The sequence below is a fragment of the Hoplias malabaricus genome, chromosome 3 (assembly GCF_029633855.1).
Source record: "Hoplias malabaricus isolate fHopMal1 chromosome 3, fHopMal1.hap1, whole genome shotgun sequence".
NCBI lineage: Eukaryota > Metazoa > Chordata > Actinopteri > Characiformes > Erythrinidae > Hoplias > Hoplias malabaricus.
This window is the reverse complement of record NC_089802.1, coordinates 51,448,462-51,468,367: the sequence shown is the minus strand read 5'-3', so window position 1 is coordinate 51,468,367 and position 19,906 is coordinate 51,448,462. Positions and strand designations below refer to the sequence as shown.

Sequence of the window (19,906 nt, the reverse complement as noted above, 5' to 3'; positions counted from 1 at the left end):
TCTTTAAAGAACCCAAGGACTGGTCTAGCACCTTCCTCTTCTAGAATAAGGTCAGAGGTCAAAGTGTAGTGGAGGTCGCTTCATTCAAAGTGTGTGTGTCTATGTGTGTGTGTGTGTTTGTTGGTGGACCAGAATCTGTTTATACTCCTGGGGATTAGTAATTATTTTGTGGAAGAAAACCATTTCCCCACAACATAAATAATACAACTTAGATGAAGATATATAAAGTTGTAGGCCAGTAGTAGTTTGTGTAAGTCTCAGCAAAATGAATAGAAGTCAACAAGTTCAATAAACAGTACACACCTCATGAGAGGACACTCAAGGCATTTTGGAAATAATTTGACATATGGACCTGTGTGTGTTTGTGATTTTGATTCGTGAATTATAGAGCATGTGTATCTTAGGAGCAGGACAGAAATTCATTTATGTGGTCACTCAGGCATTTACTTTGTGTGTGTGTGTGTGTGTTTGTGTGGAGTACTGGTGTAGTTATCTAGGAATCTAAGCCAAAAGAGCTTCAGTGTGTGTGTACCAGAGAGAGAGAGAGAGAGAGAGAGAGAGAGAGAGAGAGAGAGAGGAAAGGGAGGGAGGGAGGCAAGGAGGGAGGGATAGTAAAGAAAGGCAAGATCAAATAAAAGAGAAAGCACAGCAGAAGAGAGAGTGGGATGCAGACAGAGGAAGACAATATGGAAAATTAAAAGTGAGTGCATTTGATAAAACCTTGAGGGCACATAAGAAGATGCACATATCTGATGAGGACTCAACTACAGATTTAAATTACAGAACACAAGAGCACTAAGAAGGATAAGAAAGAGGAAAAAAGAAGGCACTAGTGTGAGAGAGAGAGTCTGGAGCAAGGTGTCATTATTTTAGTTCAGCTGCATCTTTGGAACAACTCAAGTTTCCCATGAGTGACCAGGGTATAGTGCGTTGGTGTGTTTGTTATCTGTGCTGGCTTTTGCTGGGTGTGTGTATGATGTCTGAATGTGTGTTGTATCAGAAGGACAGTTTGGTTGCTGGACCCCCTAGCAGAAGGTGTGAGAGGGGCTGCAGTGTAACTGCATATCCCCCCAAAACACACCTCATTGATACCCAGGACACAATGTACAGAAAAACACAGGTGAACCGCCAAAGAAACCCAGAGGTGAGTGAGTAACACTTTATAGTCGTGAGTTTTTTCTGTTTTTGTGAGTATAACAGTTACTTTTTTGTGTCTGATACAGTTTGTAATTATGTCTTAGATAGGACACTAAATATTTTAAATGATTAAACCTTTAAACGATTGTGGTTTAGTACATAACTGGGCTTTATTTGCTCTGACTTTTGTGCATTTTGGAGCCTTTTTGCAAGGATGCATAAAAATTATGACAATATAAATAATCAAAAATCATAATTAAATTGGTTACATATTGTTGCTGTCCAATCAAAAACATGTATCTCCATTTTTTTTAAAAACATTTTTAGTTTATGATGAATGGACCAATAGAAATTCTCCAAAATTACTTGGAATGAAATGACTGCCATTGAAGTTTAAGAAGTTTTACTTCTTTTATAAAGATACTATTTTTGGAGATAACTATGTTTAATTGGTCATCAATGATATATTTAATAGATAAGAAATAACATTTAAATTCTAGATTTTGAATATATATACACACACACAATACAAAATGAAAAATACAACCATGAAGCTCATGAAATACATCTTGAAAACAGCACAGGTATATAGCAATTATTACAATTATTTAAATTCAATCAATTTAAAAAATGTATAGATATTTGCTTGATTAAAAGGAAAAAATTATAACAAACACAACTGTGTCTTGCAGTTATGTACTTATATTTGGTAATATTTTTTATTCTAGGTGTCTGCTATATCAGAGCGCCTGGTGCAGCTGCAGCGGTGTATGAAACAGCATGATCCAGCCACACGCAATCTAGGAGATGGATCTGAAACACTGTCTTCCATTTTGGCTCTTATGACAGCAGTGCTGACTGAGTGTGACCTGCATTGCCACAGTCAGAGGCTCAGAGACATGGCCAGCAAACTTGGTTAGTGTAAATTATGCCACATTTCTATCATATATAAATTTTTTTTCAAATCAAACCTAAATGTAATTTTGCATTCTGACTACTGTACTTCTTTATTTTAGCACTGGAGCCAAGAGGTTGATGTGGTGAGTAATCAATAGGGTAACATTTTAAATTACAGCCTGCTAATTACTGGGTAAGTACAGAGAAAATACCTGTTGAGTGAGCCATAAGATAAAATAAGTACTGAGTAAGTAAAGGGTATGATACTAGAAATATGTGATTATTACTGGGCATCTTATAAACATTTTACAAATAAGTAATAAGAGCAGAAGGGAAACACCCATTTCATCAAAGGTCAGCTGTGTTCATATAATGCCTCAATACATACAGGCTAAACAGTGTAAAACACCTCAGAATTATGTGATGATAATTGTTGTGGTAAATCTCATGTCCTGAACCTAATGAGTTCAAGCACCCTGAAAGTCTGTTAGTGCCTGTAATGAAAGTAGTCAACCATGTCCTTCTCTGTAAGTGCACTATAAATAATTTTAAAGGATCTATAATTACATTCAGAATAACAGTGAATTCAAAATAGTAGCTGCATTCCTTATTTATAAAAAATGACAGTAATAGTCACTTGCATAAACTGTTATACTTTTCATTCAATTTTGTAATCTATAATTATACTTAGAAGTACAATGGATTCAGAACATGTAACTTTGTAAAATGTTTGTAAGTTACCCAGTAATAACAACATATTTCTAGTATCATACCCTTTATTTACTCAGTACTTATATTATTTTACAGCTCACTTATCAGGTAAATACTCTACTTACCCAGTAATTAATGGGCTGTAATTTAAAATGTTATCATCAATAGAAATTCATGTTGTATTTCCAAACTCAAGCCTCTGTCACATTTTCATTTTCATTCCTTTAATTCGTTCATTCATTGTCTGTAACCGCTTATCCAGTTCAGGGTCGCGTTGAGTCCGGAGCCTTCCCAGAATCACTGGGCACAAGGCGGGAACACACCCTCTAGGGTGTGCCAGTCCTTCACAGTGAGACACACACTCACACATTCACTCAAACATTCACACCTCTGGACACTTTTAGTACCCAGTACATCTACCAAAGTGTGTTTTTGGACTGTGGATGGAAACTGGAGCACCTGGAGGAAACCCACATAGACATGGGGAGAACACCCTTTCACACATGCGCGGTAGAAACAGAAGTGTTCCAGAGTTTACCTGGAGGAGCTGTATGTTTGAACACAAATACCTGCAGAGTTTATTCTCCTAGTGACCTCTGCGTAAAATCAGAGTGAGCACATGTGTGAACCTAGCTATTAATGTCCTGGAGAATTTGCAAGAAATTTGACAGACAAAATCTCCCGCTGTGTACTGTATGTGTGAAAGAACCACCTTTCAGTTAAGTGAAATGCAACAATATATCCAAGCAAACTGAATACATACAATAATATCACTCAACTGAATGTTGTACATTTAAAAAAATAAAAAATTTTATATAAACAGCAGTATATAGGTATAAACTAGAAGAAAAGTCTGAAGTATATATAGCAACTTGAAAATTTAAGGATGAGTGTGTTCTAGGCCTGCAGTTTATTGGGGCAAAGCTAGTGTCTATAAGTATCTATTATTTGTAAGCTACTTTAGTCACACAGTTCTTATGCAGAAGCCAATAAGTAAAGGGCTTAGGATTTTTTATTGGTTTATGGACCATTGACTCAGGTCCCACTCAGTTAATTGAAACCCACACACACACACACACACACACACACACACACACACACTAACACACACTCAATAAACAGAGACTGATGGCTGCAGTGCTCTCAGGAATGTGAGTGCAGCAAGAACTGACCTCAAACATCCTCTATTCAACCAACCTTTGTGCAATCTTTATATAACCTTGTCAAAGCTTCGCAAACCAGCCTTTAAATCAAACATCCTCAGACCACCTGCACAACCCCCTCCCCCCTGTCTGTCTCTTAGAGGGTGCAGCTGTGGGGAGAAATGGAGTAAAGGATCTTCTTCTGCTGCTAAAGAGCATCACACTGTCTGCCCCAGTAACTACACCACAGACTCCAATAGGTATAAACACAGATACATACACACACACACTTTCATTTGAACTATCATTCAATTGTAGTTTTATGTGTAAAATTACAGTTTCTGTTTTTTGGGTGATATTGCATTTAATATATTTGTGTTTCTGGTAGCACCTCCCTCTGCAGGCCTTTATCCTCACAACTGCTTTGAGATCTTTCAGCTCGGAATAAAAGAGAATGGAATTTACACCATACAGCCAGATCCTCAACAACCAGCACTAGAGGTACACCCACATGCATGTGTACTTTTTGAAGAAGTTTTGGAAAAACTTTTTTTGTGTGTGTGTCAATATGCAAGTGAATTTATGTTTATGTTTCCTCAGAGATGTATTCTTTACACATTTTAGCACAGGACAACAAAACAAGCAGGTTTGTTTGGGCAGATGTGAATGATAGAGACTGATTTAATGATAAAAATGTCAGTGGTTTTGTTTCAAGGATACAGATTGTTGGTTTTAAAACTGGAGAATTTGAAAACTTAAAGTTACAGTGGGTGGGGTGCACAGTAAATATACAAAGAACAAATAGAAAACTAAATATTTAATATTCTGCTTAGTTAGTAAAGCTTATGTGCAATTTGTTTATGTCTACTGTTAAGTTCTGATACTGAAATATTAGTTAATTGTACTTAAAGTGCTTTTAATTGGAATTGGGATATGCATTGAGTGGTCCATCATTGTCATAAACACACATGTTGCACCACTGATTCTTTCTCACTGCAGGCTGTCTGTGATATGTCTTCTGGTGGGGGGTGGACAGTGTTTCAGCGCAGATTTGATGGACAACTAGACTTTAACCGGACCTGGAGAGAGTATCGGGATGGCTTTGGTTCAACACAAAAGGAGCACTGGTTGGGGAATGCAGTTCTACATGCTCTCACAGCCAATGGACAACACACACTCCGCATTACCCTACAAGACTGGCACCAACAGACAAGACATGCCACCTACAACAAATTTAAAGTAGCAGGAGAGAACCACAGGTATAGAGTTCAACAACACTCTGACAGGGATGCATAATACAATAAAATACAATACTATGTTCATACACAGGTGCTCAAGCATAGGCTGTTAAATCACATTTACATGTTAATCCCATTTACAGTCGATCTGTCTTGGGGTTTGCTTGTTTCTTTAAAGATTGATATATATATATAAACATATAAGGTAATTTTGTTTTCTATAAAGTAGTGGGTGTGAGTGACTTTGAAGAACAATGTTTTGTTCATATCCTCCTTGATCGCATGAACTTGTTAAATCAACAGCACACATTAATTAAACTCATTATTTATTAACTGGTAAAACTAGGTATTGGATGATAACCTCAAATATTAACTGCCATGAGGAGAGATTTGGAGAAAGTAAAACCAACACATTCACACACAGAATATCACACATACTGCAATAATGTTATTTGGTTTTATTCTAATGTTGGACGTTATTTGTTGTTTGTTTGTTTGTTTTTAGCAAATAAACTCTTACTGCTCAGATAATTAGCTGTTTAAATCTCATAATCTCTGGTGCCTATAACGTCTGAACAGTACTGTATATATTTTAACCTTTAGTTGTTACTATGCCGATATGTTTTAGGAAGCACTGTTAATCGATCACTTAACAAGGAGACATTCAGTGTCATTGATGCAGAGCACTGAGTAATGTGAATAAGTGAGGTGCAAGCCAGTTCCATTTGGTGCTTCATCTACAATTCCTTTAACTCCATATAGTCAAGATACAATGAAAAATGCTATACCCGTATTAAATTTACATTTGTAGCATGTGGCAGTTGCTCTTATTCCGAGCATCCCAATCTTATACAGCCTATGCAAACAACAACTCAGTCTATCTGCTTTGTTTTCATTTCAAATCTCAGGTTTCGTCTCACTGCACAGAATTTTCATGGAGATGCCGGTAATGCTCTGAGTTACAGCAAACGTTACAATCATGATGGGAGAGCATTCAGCACATACGACCGGGATCATGATCGCTACACAGCTGGTAACTGTGCTCATTACTATGGCGCGGGCTGGTGGTTCGATTCTTGTCTAGCTGCCAATCTGAACGGCCGTTATTACCGCACACGCTACAGCGGCATCACTGACGGCATCTACTGGGGCACCTGGTACATCTTAACTGACTCTCGCACTGGAGAAAAATATTCATTCAAAAGTGTGGAGATGAAGACCCGGCCCAAACAGCCCTGAAATAACTTTATGTCCACACAATGATACATATCCACACATTATGTTACTTTCACAACTTATATACCATTGAAAAAATGTATATATACATGTATACATATATGTTACTAGTTGCAGTTGCTACGTCCTGATATGCAAATCATGGCCAAAAAAATAAAGGCATACATGCAGCAGCTGAAGTGCAATGTCTGCATCATTTTTTTGTGTTTATTGCTTTCATTTAGGCCTTTATTAAGCTTTAGGAACATTCATGTACCTCTACCATACCTTTTTTTTCTAAGAGCATAAAGTGGTCTTTTAGCGCAAATTTTTGAACAGTGGGTTCCAGCTGCGAACTGGAACTGCGGAGTATCACATCCTGCACATTTTCATTGTTTTTCCAGCAACCAACATGTCTCTTTAACCTAATCAAATAATGAAAAATCCTGTCTTATTTGAAGTGGGTGTTTACAGCACCAAAAGACAAAAATATGCTGCTGAACTGAGGTTTTATGTCCAGGTTTAGGAGCATGTGATTTCAGAAGATGTAGCTGAAGAAGAATTTAAAAGTGTGAATGTGTTTCAACAAGCTATGAGCATCTACTAATACCACATGCCTCTGATCTGCTGACTCACACAAATATACACATTCATATGCAATACACTCAATCTTAAAAAGCCTCTTTAAATGACTTTGTGGCCATAAAGGATTAAAAAAATCTCACCCAAAATGTATTTGATTTTTTTTCACCACTATCTGTGTGGTTCTGCAAATAGTTTGACCTGCAGGACACCAACATCCAAGACTCTCAGTCAACAAACTCAGCGTGTGTGTCTAAATCACACACTTTGTAGACCCAGGAAAGAATCTACACCACCAAATTACTAGTTTGCCAATCTAAACTGACACTGTAAACTGCTAATACAAATATAGTTGAATATAAAAAAAAATTCTGAAAATGCCATTGAGAAAATAATGCTGAAGGTTATTTACAGTTGCAATACTGTAAAATGTTATATTGCACAATTTCAAAAGCTAAGAACATTTTGGAAATAGGCCTTGATTAAATTCATTCATTCATTCATCTGTAACCACTTATCCAGTTCAGGGTCGCGGTGGGTCCAGAGTCTACCTGGAATTACTGGGCACAAGACAGAAACACACTCTGAAGGGGCCACCAGTCCTTCACAGGGCAACACATGCACATTCACACCCATGGACACATTTTGAGCCACCAATCCACCTACCAACATGTGTTTTTGGACCGTGGGAAGAAACCCATGCGGACACAGGGAGAACACACCAAACTCTTCACAGACAGACACCTGGAGCAGGAATTGAACCCATAACCTCCATGTTTACATGTATGTCAAAACAAAGGCAGGAAAAATATTTAAATTCAATTATAATTAAATCATGCCCTGTGAAGGACTTGCGCCCCCTCCAGGGTGTATTCCTGCCTTGCGCCCAATGATTCCAGGTAGGCTCTGGACCCACCGCGACCCTGAACTGGATAAGCGGTTACAGATAATGAATGAATGAATGAATATAATTAAATCATGCCCTGTGAAGGACTGGCGCCCCCTTCAGGGTGTGTTCCTACCTTGCGCCCAATGATTCCAGGTAGGCTCTGGACCCACGTGACCCTGAACTGGAAAAGCAGTTACAGATAATCAATGAATGAATGAATGAACTGGCTTTTCTTTTGCTTTCTTCTTGCATGCTGCTGTACTTTCATGCTGAATTTATATCACACAGAACAACTGCAAAATAAAAATGTGCTTGTGAATCTTATAATTGTTTACTGTTAATATTATATTAATACATAATTAGCATATAATTTTCTTATTTAGTGAGTATTATTTTATCAATGTTATTGATACACAAATTCTTTTTGCATAGTGTGTCTATTCTACATGGCCTGCACTGTAAACCCTAATGTTCAAAGTAATTAACTGGATTGAGTGATTCTAACTTAAAATATATTGAAAAGTTGAGCTTTACTGAGCTTAAATATTATGAGTTTTTGCAGCATGGCGCCTGAAGTCACAGACATAGGATCAGTGCAGCAACTTTCAGTCGAGATGGTGGATGGTCTTGGATTCACTGCTTTTAGTGAGCATGAACAGGTTCATGTGTTAATTTCAGTGCAAAGGGCTGTGGTGCAACAGGGAGAATCACTGTCACATAGCTCCAGAGTCATAGGTTTGAGACCGTGCAAGAGCGTGTGGTGACCTGTGATGGACTGGTGCCTTGGTTACAGACAAAGAATTAATTTATTTTTAGATTAGTTAATAGTATTTAATATTATTCAGTTCCAGAAATGCATATTTTTTTGAATTGTATTAAGTGTTAAATGAAGTTGTAGGCACTTGAAGTAAATTTGTATGCATACAATAAGTTCTGCTAACTTATTCAGGTTTACAGTGTGGAAATATATCCAGTGGCTTTTTCCAATAATAACTGAAGAAAATGGTTTCTTGTAGAGGTTTACTGCACAAGGATTCAAAAGATGGCATAACAGATATTGAATAAATGTTTAAAAAAAACAAACAAAACAAAAAACTGAATAATAGGCCAGGATTTTTAAAGATATATAAGATGGAGATGTGGACTATGATTATCACTGATCATTTGGCCCCACCTTTTAACCCTAAGGTGAGATGATGAAGAGGAGAAGCGATAAATTCTGTTGTGCTGTCAGTGTTTTTTGTCCATATGAGTCCACTGTCCTCCTCAGTGTTAGCTGGGTGCTGCGCAGCGGAAGCCTGCTTTTCTGTCACCACAGTATCCTGGCTGAGTGCCTGGCTTTCTGTGATAGAGAGATAGATGGAGTGATGGAGAAAGAGATAGAAGGAGAGGAGGAGGGGAACCGGCAGCCTGCAGGCAACCAGTCCGGAAACCCAGAACGGGTTACAGTTACCCAGCATATCCCCTTAAAGATGACAGAACACTCCCTCAACACACGCAAACACACACACACACACACACACACACACACACACACACACACAGTAAGACACAGACACATGACATACACCAACACACAGGTTTTCAAACAGTCAGGAAATATATGACCATTCTGAAACAGAATGTTTCAAAATTTTCATTAGCCGTGTGAAGTCTTATTTCTGTCTACAGTCACTGTCCTTTATCACCGTCTGGCCTTACAGTGCATCAAATGGAGCTATTAGCTGCAACCCACTAAGAAATATAGACTGGGTTATGAATTTGGCCTTGAGTCAGAAACTCAGGGTGGGATTGCATACAGCGTGAACGGTGTTTTCTCCATTTTGGCCAGGAGATGGCAGCTTTGGGTTAGAAATAAGAGCGAGAAGATACCTGGTACAAGGCCCAGCTCAATCCCATCACTCACCCAATCATGCGTTCCCAAATGACACAAAAATCAACCATTTTAATGTGTGTTGTTTTGTGTGAGTGTGTGTGTGTGTCTGTGAGTCTTATATTGCATTCAGATTAAATGTAAACGATGCATCTGTCTATATAACCAATTGAATAATGTTATTGGCTTTGGAAGTAAGAATAAATTGCACAGAAAAATACTGAAATATGTAACTGCAAATATCTTACTCATGTAATTGTTGTACAAGTTACTGTACAGGTGCCATTCTATATGAATATATTTACAGTGAATAATACAAGATATGTGTATTGCTACAGTAAGGCATCTTTTTGTCTGAGTAGTTTGTGTGTGTGTGTGTGTGTGTGTGTGTGTGTGTGTATGTGTGTGTGTGTGTGTTAGTATCCGTTAGGGGCACCTGTCCCTCAGTGTGGAAAAGAACACTCATGTTGCGGTGCACCAGCGCTCCGTTTCATACCGGAATTCAGCAAACAGCAGTGTATCCTGATGTGGTGAAAACTAGGCCTGCAAGGCACTGTGGGTAAAGGAGGGGGAAAGGGTTATTCATGTCTCATTGCTATATCTAAAACACACACTCACATACACACATATAGACACAAACACAATCAAATGTGCACTGATTTATTCTGGACAACACACAGGTGCTGTTTAACTAAAGCAACATTTTACACAGGTAGATGGCATGAGCTGAAGCACATATACAAAAGCATCCAGACAGCCCTTCGGATTCCAATTAACCTAATGTAAAGGACAAGGCACATGCTTCCAATCACACACACACAGCTTTCATATATTGTCATGAAAAAGCATTGCTGATTGCCACGCATGATCATAAGCTCACCATACCTAATGCCAAGTGCTGGGTTGAAGCGTGTGTACAAATTTTGGGAGAAGAGAACCAATGTATTCATGATAAATGCTATCTTTTTAAAGACATTGCTGAATATGAACATAATTAGGCACTACTGAGACTCAAATACTGAATACAGAAGCTGAGCCCAGCTCTACAGAACAAAATCGATGTAATAGGTGAGCCTTTAGCGGCCTAAAGGTTTGAATTTATTTGTACTTCAGCTGTCTTAATGTATGCAATTTGTATTAAATGCTTCCTCTAAAACATCAACTAAATAAGGCAATGGGTTTATATTTATTTGTAGTGAATGCAAGATTGACTGATGTTGTGTACTGCTGACACAACTGCAGATAATCTCAGATTATTTCACAATGCTACATCAGTAAGCGTACTTGGACATGAATCTAAGGAAAATAGGTAGGTCAAATATCTTTTGGGGAGACATTGGAGAAAAAGGATTAAGTTTGGTTAAAATGTAGTGATTCAGTTAAATGATCAATTATTTAATTTGATTTCTGTTTGGTTTAGTGAAATGTCAGATTCATTAATGATACGTTTCATTTAATATATGTTTCACAAGTTTTGTACTGTTCCTTAGCAAATTTTCTTGAGAGAAGAACAAAATGAGTGGCAGGTTGTCACTGTAATGTGCAATGAACACCGCCGTCCTGTCTCTCTCTTTAAAGGAAATGAACTATTGACTCCAGGGCAATAAGGAAAGCAGGAGGATATGCTATAGAGCTCAAGTGGTCATGACAAACACGTTGTACTCTTACAGATCTAAAGTATTTAAATTCTAAAACACAATGCTTCAATTAGAACCAATAAATTCTAGGGAACATTTGGTGCAGAACAACAATTAATACTTTAGGCTAAGAATCATCAAGAAACAGTAACAGAAAAGAGGCCAAGAGAACATAGGAGAGCTGAAATTAAATTAACATTAAGCTTTTAGAACAGTAAATTTCTTTACTGTGTATCATCGGTTTGCTGCTTTAGGAGTTTTTTTAATCGGGTTCAACCCACCCTGCAAAAAGTTAAAAGGAAAGACTGAATCTACATTGCTTCTTAATAAATCTGATCTAAAGCTGGACATGTATTATTACTTTATAATTTGAGAGAACAAAGCATGCAATGATATTTGCTGTTTTATTAGACAAAAAACAAATATAATAAAAATCTCTGGCTCTAGCCTAGATTAAAACCAAACATTTTTTTAGAAATTTAATGTATGATGTATATGAGCTCCACAATAAATTTGAGGCCACATAAACACTGCATATTTTTAATAATGAAGAATGGCTATTTATAATTAGACAGGTAACTTCATAACACTTCATAGATAGAAAAAAAATTCTAATTTAAAAGAGTTAATAAACAAACATTTCCTTTTTTAGAATCTCTTTTTTTCAAGGAGTAAATAAAATGTTATTTTTACAAATTATTTTAAAAACAAGGTTTTGTGCTGGCAGTAACATTATAAATTTCTTAGTCATAATTTCATGAATTCATTAATTCTTAGACACCCTCTACAACTTACGCTCTAGAACGTGTGGGTGTCCTTCAGCATTTTCAGGGGCATCTTTAGGCCACAGTGTTTTGTGAATCTGAAAAAGAAAAACCAAACCAACATGAAAGGAAATTAAACAATTAATTTTAAAAATTCAATTCTGTTAAGGTTCAAATTTTGCATCCAGTCAGCCTTAAACAAATACTATAGCTATAGCACAGAGGCACAACAGGTAGAGGCAGTGTCGCTGTGACACAGCTTCAGGGTCAAGCCCTGCTCTGGGTGAATTTGGTGTGTTCTCCCGTGTCTGTGTGGGTTTCCTCTGGGTGCTCTGGTTCCTTCCCACACTCCAGGTGGATAGGCCACTCAAAAGTGTCCATAGGTGTGAGTGTGTAAGTGAACTAAAAGTGGATGTCCCGTCATTTGGAATTTGGATACTTTGGGTGGCATTCACTGTTGCCGCCTGAACACATTTTGTATATTTTACATTTACATTAACATTTATGCATTTGGCAGACACTTTTATCCAAAGCGACTTACAAAAGAGAAAACATTTTCTAATTGATAACACCAAAGCAAGCAATACGAGTAGAATTAATATTATTATGTACTCTGCCTTTTAGCACCTATATATAATAAATAGTGTGTGTGTGTGTCTAACTCCACAACTATAATAGCAGTGTGAACAATTTAGCAATGTGTGATTGTAGAGGACTTTGAACAGATGCAAGTCCCTTAAAGTTGTACAGACCTTATCAGGTTGTAAATTGAAATCTGCAGGCAGGATAATCTGCAATCATGCAAAAGAGCATAGTAGCCTATTAATCAAATAGGCTCCAGTAATAGAATCACAGAAATGCCTTAATTGACCCCTTGCCTCTGTTGCCGCTATACACTGAGTAACATGAGGACCCACCCGACAGTACCACACTGTGTGAAGAGCTACCTCCCAGTGCGCTCCGGCTGTTCCCTGTCAGACGCACTGTGATTGGCTGCTGACGCTCGCTGTTACAGAATGAAGCACGCCCTCGTGCTCTCATAAACCATCATAAGCCCTCCACAACACACATATACACACTTTCTCTGGACAGGGAGACGTGGACCCGCGTGTAAAGGTGCTCTTTCATTTCTGATAGTAACTCTGCCGTCATGCATGCGCATTTACGCAGCTGGAACCAGCGTGCACGAGGACTGACTGTTTGTTTACCAAATGGAGGGCACCTCGATTCAGTCCCTCTGCCCTTTCTAAATATCTAAACAGCACGAGGATCATATACGTCACACGCCAGCTTCCCCGAGACGTAACCTAACCGTGTGTCCTTCTTTAGTTTTCTTCCAGGACCTCCGTCAAGTGTGCCGGGCTGCGGATGGAGCCCAACTGGATGATGCACGCGCATCCTTATCACACTCATCCTCATTATCCTCATCCTCAGGCCACAGCAAGCTGTCCGGACTCCACCTATCCGGATCATGGGGGACCCTCACTGCCCCCCGAGGAGCTGGAGCTGTTCCTTAATCCATTGGAGCCTCAGGGAAACCTATACTACCACGCGCACTGCCGAACGCGCGCCGGTTACAGCCCCGCAGCAGGTAACGCAACCGTGCACGCGCATGACAAACCCACAGATATCTCAGACATTTTAATAAAAAGTCTGAAGACCCAACGATATCAGATAAGAAAACCACGCACAAACACATTGAGGTACCGTAAATGTTGCTGAGGTAAAACGTATTTGATCATAACGTTTGCACATTTGTCCAGTGAGCCTCTACCTATAACGCATATTTTGAACTCAAAGAAGTAGCTACTTCAAAGTTTAGCTCCGCTTGCTTCTCTGGGTCAGTCTTTTATGTGGAATGCCAGCTTTCATTAGCTTAGAAAACACAAAAAATCGTAAAAGCATAAATGTCCACATAATCACTACATAATCACTACATGTATATAACAGTTCCAATGATAAAGCTTTAGACCTAACGAGTTTATACAGTTTTCTCCAGGATATCACCTTCATTTTCAAAATAAAAGATTCAAACATATGGGTTTCAAACATATTCGGTCTGTGTTGAAATATAATTTAAAACAACATTTTGCTGCCCTATTCCTCTTCGTTCGGGTGACCATGTTTAGTGTAATGTTCATTACCTTTTAAAGTTAAGTCTTTGAAGCCACTATTTTTTACGATTCTTTCTTCGATATTAAAATTGGGTTTTTAAAACTTTTATACGTCCTAGACATGTAGGCAATATAGTACATTGTAGTTTAATATTTCTAGGTTCCCAGGCTTAGCTTCTAAACGTTTCAGCTCTTGTAATTATCTCTAAGCTCAGTACTGATTCTGCTGAAGCGTAGTTTAGTAGAGCCATGCTCATACTCATCTGCAGCAGCTCTAATGAAGTAGTACACGTGTAGGTTCGTCGTTTTAATTATAACTCGTTATTTTTACAGCTCGTGGTCCCCTGTACAGACCCCCGGTCCTCCACACTTCCTCTTTCCCCTGGATGGAAGGCTCGAGTCCTGCTCGTGGGCATCAGCACGCGGTCCCCTGGACCCCTACTTCTTTCCCTAAATTTTCTAGCCCTATGTTCCCTCAGTCCTGCTGCAACGAGACGAACCCCACACCACCGCTGCACGCGACCCCCGCACCGCACCAGCACGCGGAAAGCTCGAGCGCCTACTACAGCGCGGAAAAAGCGGGAACAGAAAAAAGCAAACACCGCGCAAGCTGCGGTGAATAAACACACAGCACACTGACTCAGAGAAGGATTATACTCATATTATACACAACGTACAACCACACACACACACACACACACACACACATATATATATATATATATATATACCCCCCCAAGTCAAAGACGTTGAACATTCCTCTACATGATAAAAAAAAAAAAATAAATATGTTAATTTCAGAACATTTTAGCCCAAATGTATGCGATATCATGCTTTTATGTGTATTTCCGTTAAAAAGTGGGTTTGCAGGTTATCCTTCTAAATACTTTCAAATAATGATAATTCTTTCACTTCTGAGCAGACCTAGGCTATCTGTGAGGTAATTAGCTAGTGAAATTTTAGTCAGTCACATTTTGTTCTTCACGTGTGTTTTAAATACCAATATCTGCTCATCCTTTAAACTTTGGCATTTAGCACTGGAACAACTGAGTTTCACTGCTCCCAGAGATGTTGGATTTACTAAGAAATTCTCTGACTTCCCAAAGTGTTGTTCACTGGTGTGACAGCTATTTACAGAAAGTAAAAGCATACATGTGGAATTTATAGCATCTTATATCACATAACTCTAGCAAAAAGGCATTTATGAGATGTCACAATCCACCCTGATTTTATAGACATGGTCACTGATAAAGGAGTGGAGCAACAGAGCATTAAGCAGATAAAGATTCATCAGATGATTTTAGGCTGTATTTACCTACACAGATTATGATGGTATAACAACATCCATATCTTAACAGAGATTGATTTGCGCTAGTAATTTGCGTAGTTACTGTTTATATGTACTGTGGTGGTCCTGACTGAATGGGGTTTGAATTTCTGTCATGTTCAGAGCAATGGTGTCATTAATTGTGGTTTCCAATGGCTACTGATATCAGTCCTTTCACTAAATAGTTCCCTGGCTTGTGGCAAAAAAATGTATTGCAGGCCATGAATCAGACCCAACTTAACAATTAAAATTAATATTACTTTATTAATTACCTAACAAATGTTAGCATGTTTAATATATCTTTTTATATAATATAAAATATATACAGTCAAGCAGCTGTTTCTATGCTTGTATGTAACCCAGCTTTTTCCTGAAATTAACCAGATCCAACGGGATTAAAATAACTCAGCATAATGTGCCAAAGCCTATAGGCCAATGATGGGATAAAAACATAATTTTGGTGTGGGTGATTTTGTTTCAGAAGGCCGTGAGTGTGTTAATTGTGGGGCAACCTCCACTCCTTTGTGGCGGAGGGACGGTACTGGTCATTACTTGTGTAATGCCTGTGGACTCTACCACAAGATGAATGGACAAAACAGACCACTCATCAGACCCAAACGTCGGCTGGTAAGTACAGCACAATAGATACAAAGAGAAGAGAAGTGGAAGTATTCTGGTCGTAAAACATTTTAGTTGTTCTAAATCTTAAACATTGTAATGCCTGTACTTAATATGTGATAAATCCAAATCTAAATGCTAAATGGCCAATCACAAATTAAGTTATTATTGACAGTTTTTAGTCATCTGTCAAAGGTTTAAAGGTTGGTTACGGGCAGCAAACATGAGACTTTATTCTGGACTGCTTTACACTTCAATTGTTGTTTTTGAATAAATCTTTACTTGAATTACATGCACAGATAAAAAGCAGGTTGAGGAGATTGAGGGGAGAAAAGAAGAAGAAGGAAATAGGAAGAGAGAGAGACAGAGGGAGTGAGATCACTAACCATGGACCATTGAGTTTCCATGACCGTGTCAACAGGCTTAAATAGCAAGTAATGAATTAGACTTCATTAGAATCAATAAGTGTAAGCCTGATCAGATATCAGATACTTGTAGCTTCCCTTGGAGGATGATCACATTGACACACACACAGTTGTGGCATTACAAACTATATTTGAATATGATCCTAAAACCTTACAGTATTTAAATATTCATAGCATTTATTCTTATATGTATTAATCATTTTAAAATAACACTTTTATTCTAATTTATAAATATTAATATATATATATGTGCGTAATATATCGCATTAAACATCTTTGTTTCTGTATACCTACATTTATATCCCATTAATAATGCCAACATTCTGTTGTGTAATCTATTTAGAATAATGGAATTGAAGAAAGATTGGAGAAAACATTTTAAGAAGAAGAAGTAAAAAAAAAAACGTTCCATTTAATTATTACATAGATTTAAGATCATGTTCCTGTGCTAACCTGTGCTCGTTCTTTCTCGGGTGGTTTCTGATCAGGCACTTGGTGTTTTTCTGTGCTGTGCGGTACTGCCGCAAAAACACGCGGGTCGGATCATAGTTTCCGGCCCCGGATGTCTGTTCGGTACCGATAGCGAAACACGACTTCTGAGAACAGCCTTCCTGTCTGAGGGGTTGATTTTTTAACACCCGTATTCCCGTGTTCGCTTCTCTCTGCGATAGGATTGGTTAATAGTTCACTCTCACACAGGGAATAGTCCAATTACATCGCAGGTGGCTCTTTTACAACTAGCAAATCGGAGTAGTCGGAATGCAGGTGGGGAATGTAGTACCAACATACACCGGTGCTTAAAAAATGGAAAACAAAAACCGACTACAAAGGAAGCCCAGGGGTCAGGAAGAAAGGAGAGATGACGTTGCTCTCATAGTGTAACTCAGCTCATGATATGGGTAAAATTCAACAACAAACACAAAGAATTTCAAGCTTTTCATTGAGCATCATTTAATTTGTTTGCCTGCTGCTACTGGCTTGTATTCATCGTGGCCTTGTTGAAGCTGACGTTTAAAGCTGTTCAACTTTCTTTTATTAAAAAGGTGCTGTAGTTCTATTTGTCTTAATTTATAGATTTTTATTTGGGTGAAATATATGTTAATTTAGTAAGTTGTTCAGCTTAAATATCATTAAAATATTGTCTTGAGCCTAAAAGTTTACATACACCTAAGCTAAAGACCAACATTTCAAATTCAGTTTTCACAGCTTCATATATTTATGTTGATTTTGGCAAGTGAATTAGGACATTTGATTAGAAACAGGGTTTCATTCACTGTATTGGGTATTCAGTGAGTCAAATGTTTATGTAAACCAAGTTAATGCTTTTTAAGTCTGAAGGATTTCAGACTTAGAAATGGATGTGCTGACTTTTGGAAGCTTCTGAATGGCCAGCTGCCAAATTTGGGTTAACTGTTGCACCTGTGAGACTCACACAATCTGTACCATGTAGGCCCTGAGCAGTGTAAGTGCAGGCCAGCAGGGGAGTGGGGAGGGGGAACACACTGATTTCAGATTAAACAAAAATATTTGGCCTTATTTATTACTAATATATAGAGAAGAATAAGGTAAAATTTTAAGGTAAAATCCAAAAATAAGAACATTATCTCAGTCTGAATCATGTGGGTGGTGTGGGCTGCACTGAAAAAAGGGCGAGGAAGGAGGCCAACAAACCTTACAGAATTATTACACTTCTGTTATAAGGAATAGGCTAACAGTACAGAAAAATATTTTTAGAAGCTTGTTCAAACCTATCCTAAGTATTTGATTCATTTTTTAGAACTAAAAATTACTAACCAAACAGAATACTATCAAAGTGCATATACAATATTGGTACTTTGAAAATCGAACATAAATTAGTCTCGTGGGTGTTATCTTGAGATTACATTTTTGTAGAAATAAAATACATGACCTAATTTAACAAAAACAAAAGAAGACTTGAATGTATTTTTATTAGTTGTGTGTAATCTTTTGGCATCAACTTTATTCAAATGTTTATAGAGTACAGTGGGAAAACAACTATTAAAGTTTAACCGTAAATTACAAGGAGGCAACTTGCTGTATAATTTTCAGTATAAATTTCATTTTTATTCTATGTTTTGCTCTCTGTTTTTAAAAGATATCTTGGAGAGAATTGTATTGCTTTAATGACAGACATACTGCCAGTTGGAATAATATCATTACATACGGCATCAGAGCAATAGAAGACTAATAGCATGCTCTTCATACAATAGGTTTTTAATAATAACTGATTGCTAATGATTTGGAAACTAGATTGTAGATTTGTCTGAATGTATAACCATTCATCTCTCTCCATGTGTATGTTTACAGTCAGCAGCCAGACGAGCAGGTACTTGCTGCGCCAACTGCCACACAGGCACCACTACACTGTGGCGACGTAACACCAATGGAGAGCCTGTTTGCAATGCCTGCGGCCTTTACTACAAACTGCACAATGTGAGTGTCAATTTCTCCATCTGTTATCGCCTAACAGTGTAATTGCTAATGTTAAAAAAATATTGATATTGTTAAAGTATCAGCTATTGCTTTAACAGTTAGTTGAATGTCTGTGGTAAAGGCATCCACCTGTTTAAGCAATAGCTGAGCCAACACTGACTGATATCTGTACCTTTACATGTGTTTGTGGTTGTCTATTTGTCAGATGAACCGTCCACTCACTATGAAGAAAGAAGGCATACAGACTCGAAACAGGAGAATGTCCAGCAAATCCAAAAGAAGGAGAGGGGAGAGTTTACACTGTATGACCAGTATAATGCAGGATAAACCCCTGGCCTTTAACCACATTACCAATATTTCACACTCTTTCAGCACGACTCCACAAGTAGAGTTACATTCAGCCTTTAGCCATTCCCACCACAGCAGTTTAGTCACTGCCATGGGGTGAATTTTAGAATCCATGTTTTGCATGAATTAAGATGCACACAAAAAAAAGACCACAAAGCTGTGTACAGACCTTCACACAGGTTAAATTTCTACATTTTGGAATGAAAGGAATTTGTACAACCAAATATTTTTGTTTTCAGTTTCACGTTCTTACTTTGTCATTGTCTGACTATTACTGAGTAATAAATTGCACTTTATCTTGAAAACTCCAACAAAACACCTATAGTATATAATTAGAAATATTATTTATATTTTGTTGTTTTTACCAAGGATTCTCGAATATGACAACACATACTTGACTGTTTGAAATTACAGCATATTTACTATGTAAAGAAGTAACATATGCTGCAGACAATTAGAGGATGGATTAGTCCATTTATTGTAGAAGCATTTTTATTACAGTTTTAAAATTTTTACATTCCCATATCAATCAATT

At 37.8% G+C, this 19,906-nt stretch overlaps 2 protein-coding genes across 2 annotated transcripts; both read left to right on the top strand.

The window, feature by feature from the left end:
- Positions 1 to 907: 907 nt before the first annotated feature.
- si:ch211-157b11.8 (fibrinogen-like protein 1) lies at positions 908 to 6,364 on the top strand. Its single transcript, XM_066664042.1, has 6 exons — positions 908 to 1,144; positions 1,866 to 2,052; positions 4,049 to 4,147; positions 4,276 to 4,388; positions 4,887 to 5,146; positions 6,034 to 6,364. Exons 1-6 carry the CDS (start codon positions 908 to 910, stop codon positions 6,362 to 6,364), a joined length of 1,227 nt encoding a protein of 408 aa, XP_066520139.1.
- Positions 6,365 to 8,374: 2,010 nt separating this feature from the next.
- On the top strand, positions 8,375 to 19,534 carry gata2b (GATA binding protein 2b). The gene is made up of 7 exons (XM_066664041.1): positions 8,375 to 8,546; positions 9,000 to 9,253; positions 13,520 to 13,676; positions 14,533 to 14,814; positions 16,008 to 16,153; positions 18,898 to 19,023; positions 19,229 to 19,534. Exons 1-7 carry the CDS (start codon positions 8,375 to 8,377, stop codon positions 19,469 to 19,471), a joined length of 1,380 nt encoding a protein of 459 aa, XP_066520138.1. The 3' UTR covers positions 19,472 to 19,534.
- The last annotated feature ends 372 nt before the right edge of the window (positions 19,535 to 19,906 follow it).

Excerpts from the sequence above, each read along its gene's own strand:
- si:ch211-157b11.8 (XM_066664042.1), top strand. The coding sequence starts at position 908 with ATGAGTGACCAGGGTATAGTGCGTTGGTGTGTTTGTTATCTGTGCTGG. Across the intron at positions 2,053-4,048 it reads AGACATGGCCAGCAAACTTG|AGGGTGCAGCTGTGGGGAGA; the intron begins GTTAGTGTAAAT and ends TCTGTCTCTTAG. Across the intron at positions 4,148-4,275 it reads TACACCACAGACTCCAATAG|CACCTCCCTCTGCAGGCCTT; the intron begins GTATAAACACAG and ends TGTTTCTGGTAG.
- gata2b (XM_066664041.1), top strand. The coding sequence starts at position 8,375 with ATGGCGCCTGAAGTCACAGACATAGGATCAGTGCAGCAACTTTCAGTC. Across the intron at positions 14,815-16,007 it reads CAAACACCGCGCAAGCTGCG|AAGGCCGTGAGTGTGTTAAT; the intron begins GTGAATAAACAC and ends ATTTTGTTTCAG. Across the intron at positions 16,154-18,897 it reads TCAGACCCAAACGTCGGCTG|TCAGCAGCCAGACGAGCAGG; the intron begins GTAAGTACAGCA and ends GTATGTTTACAG.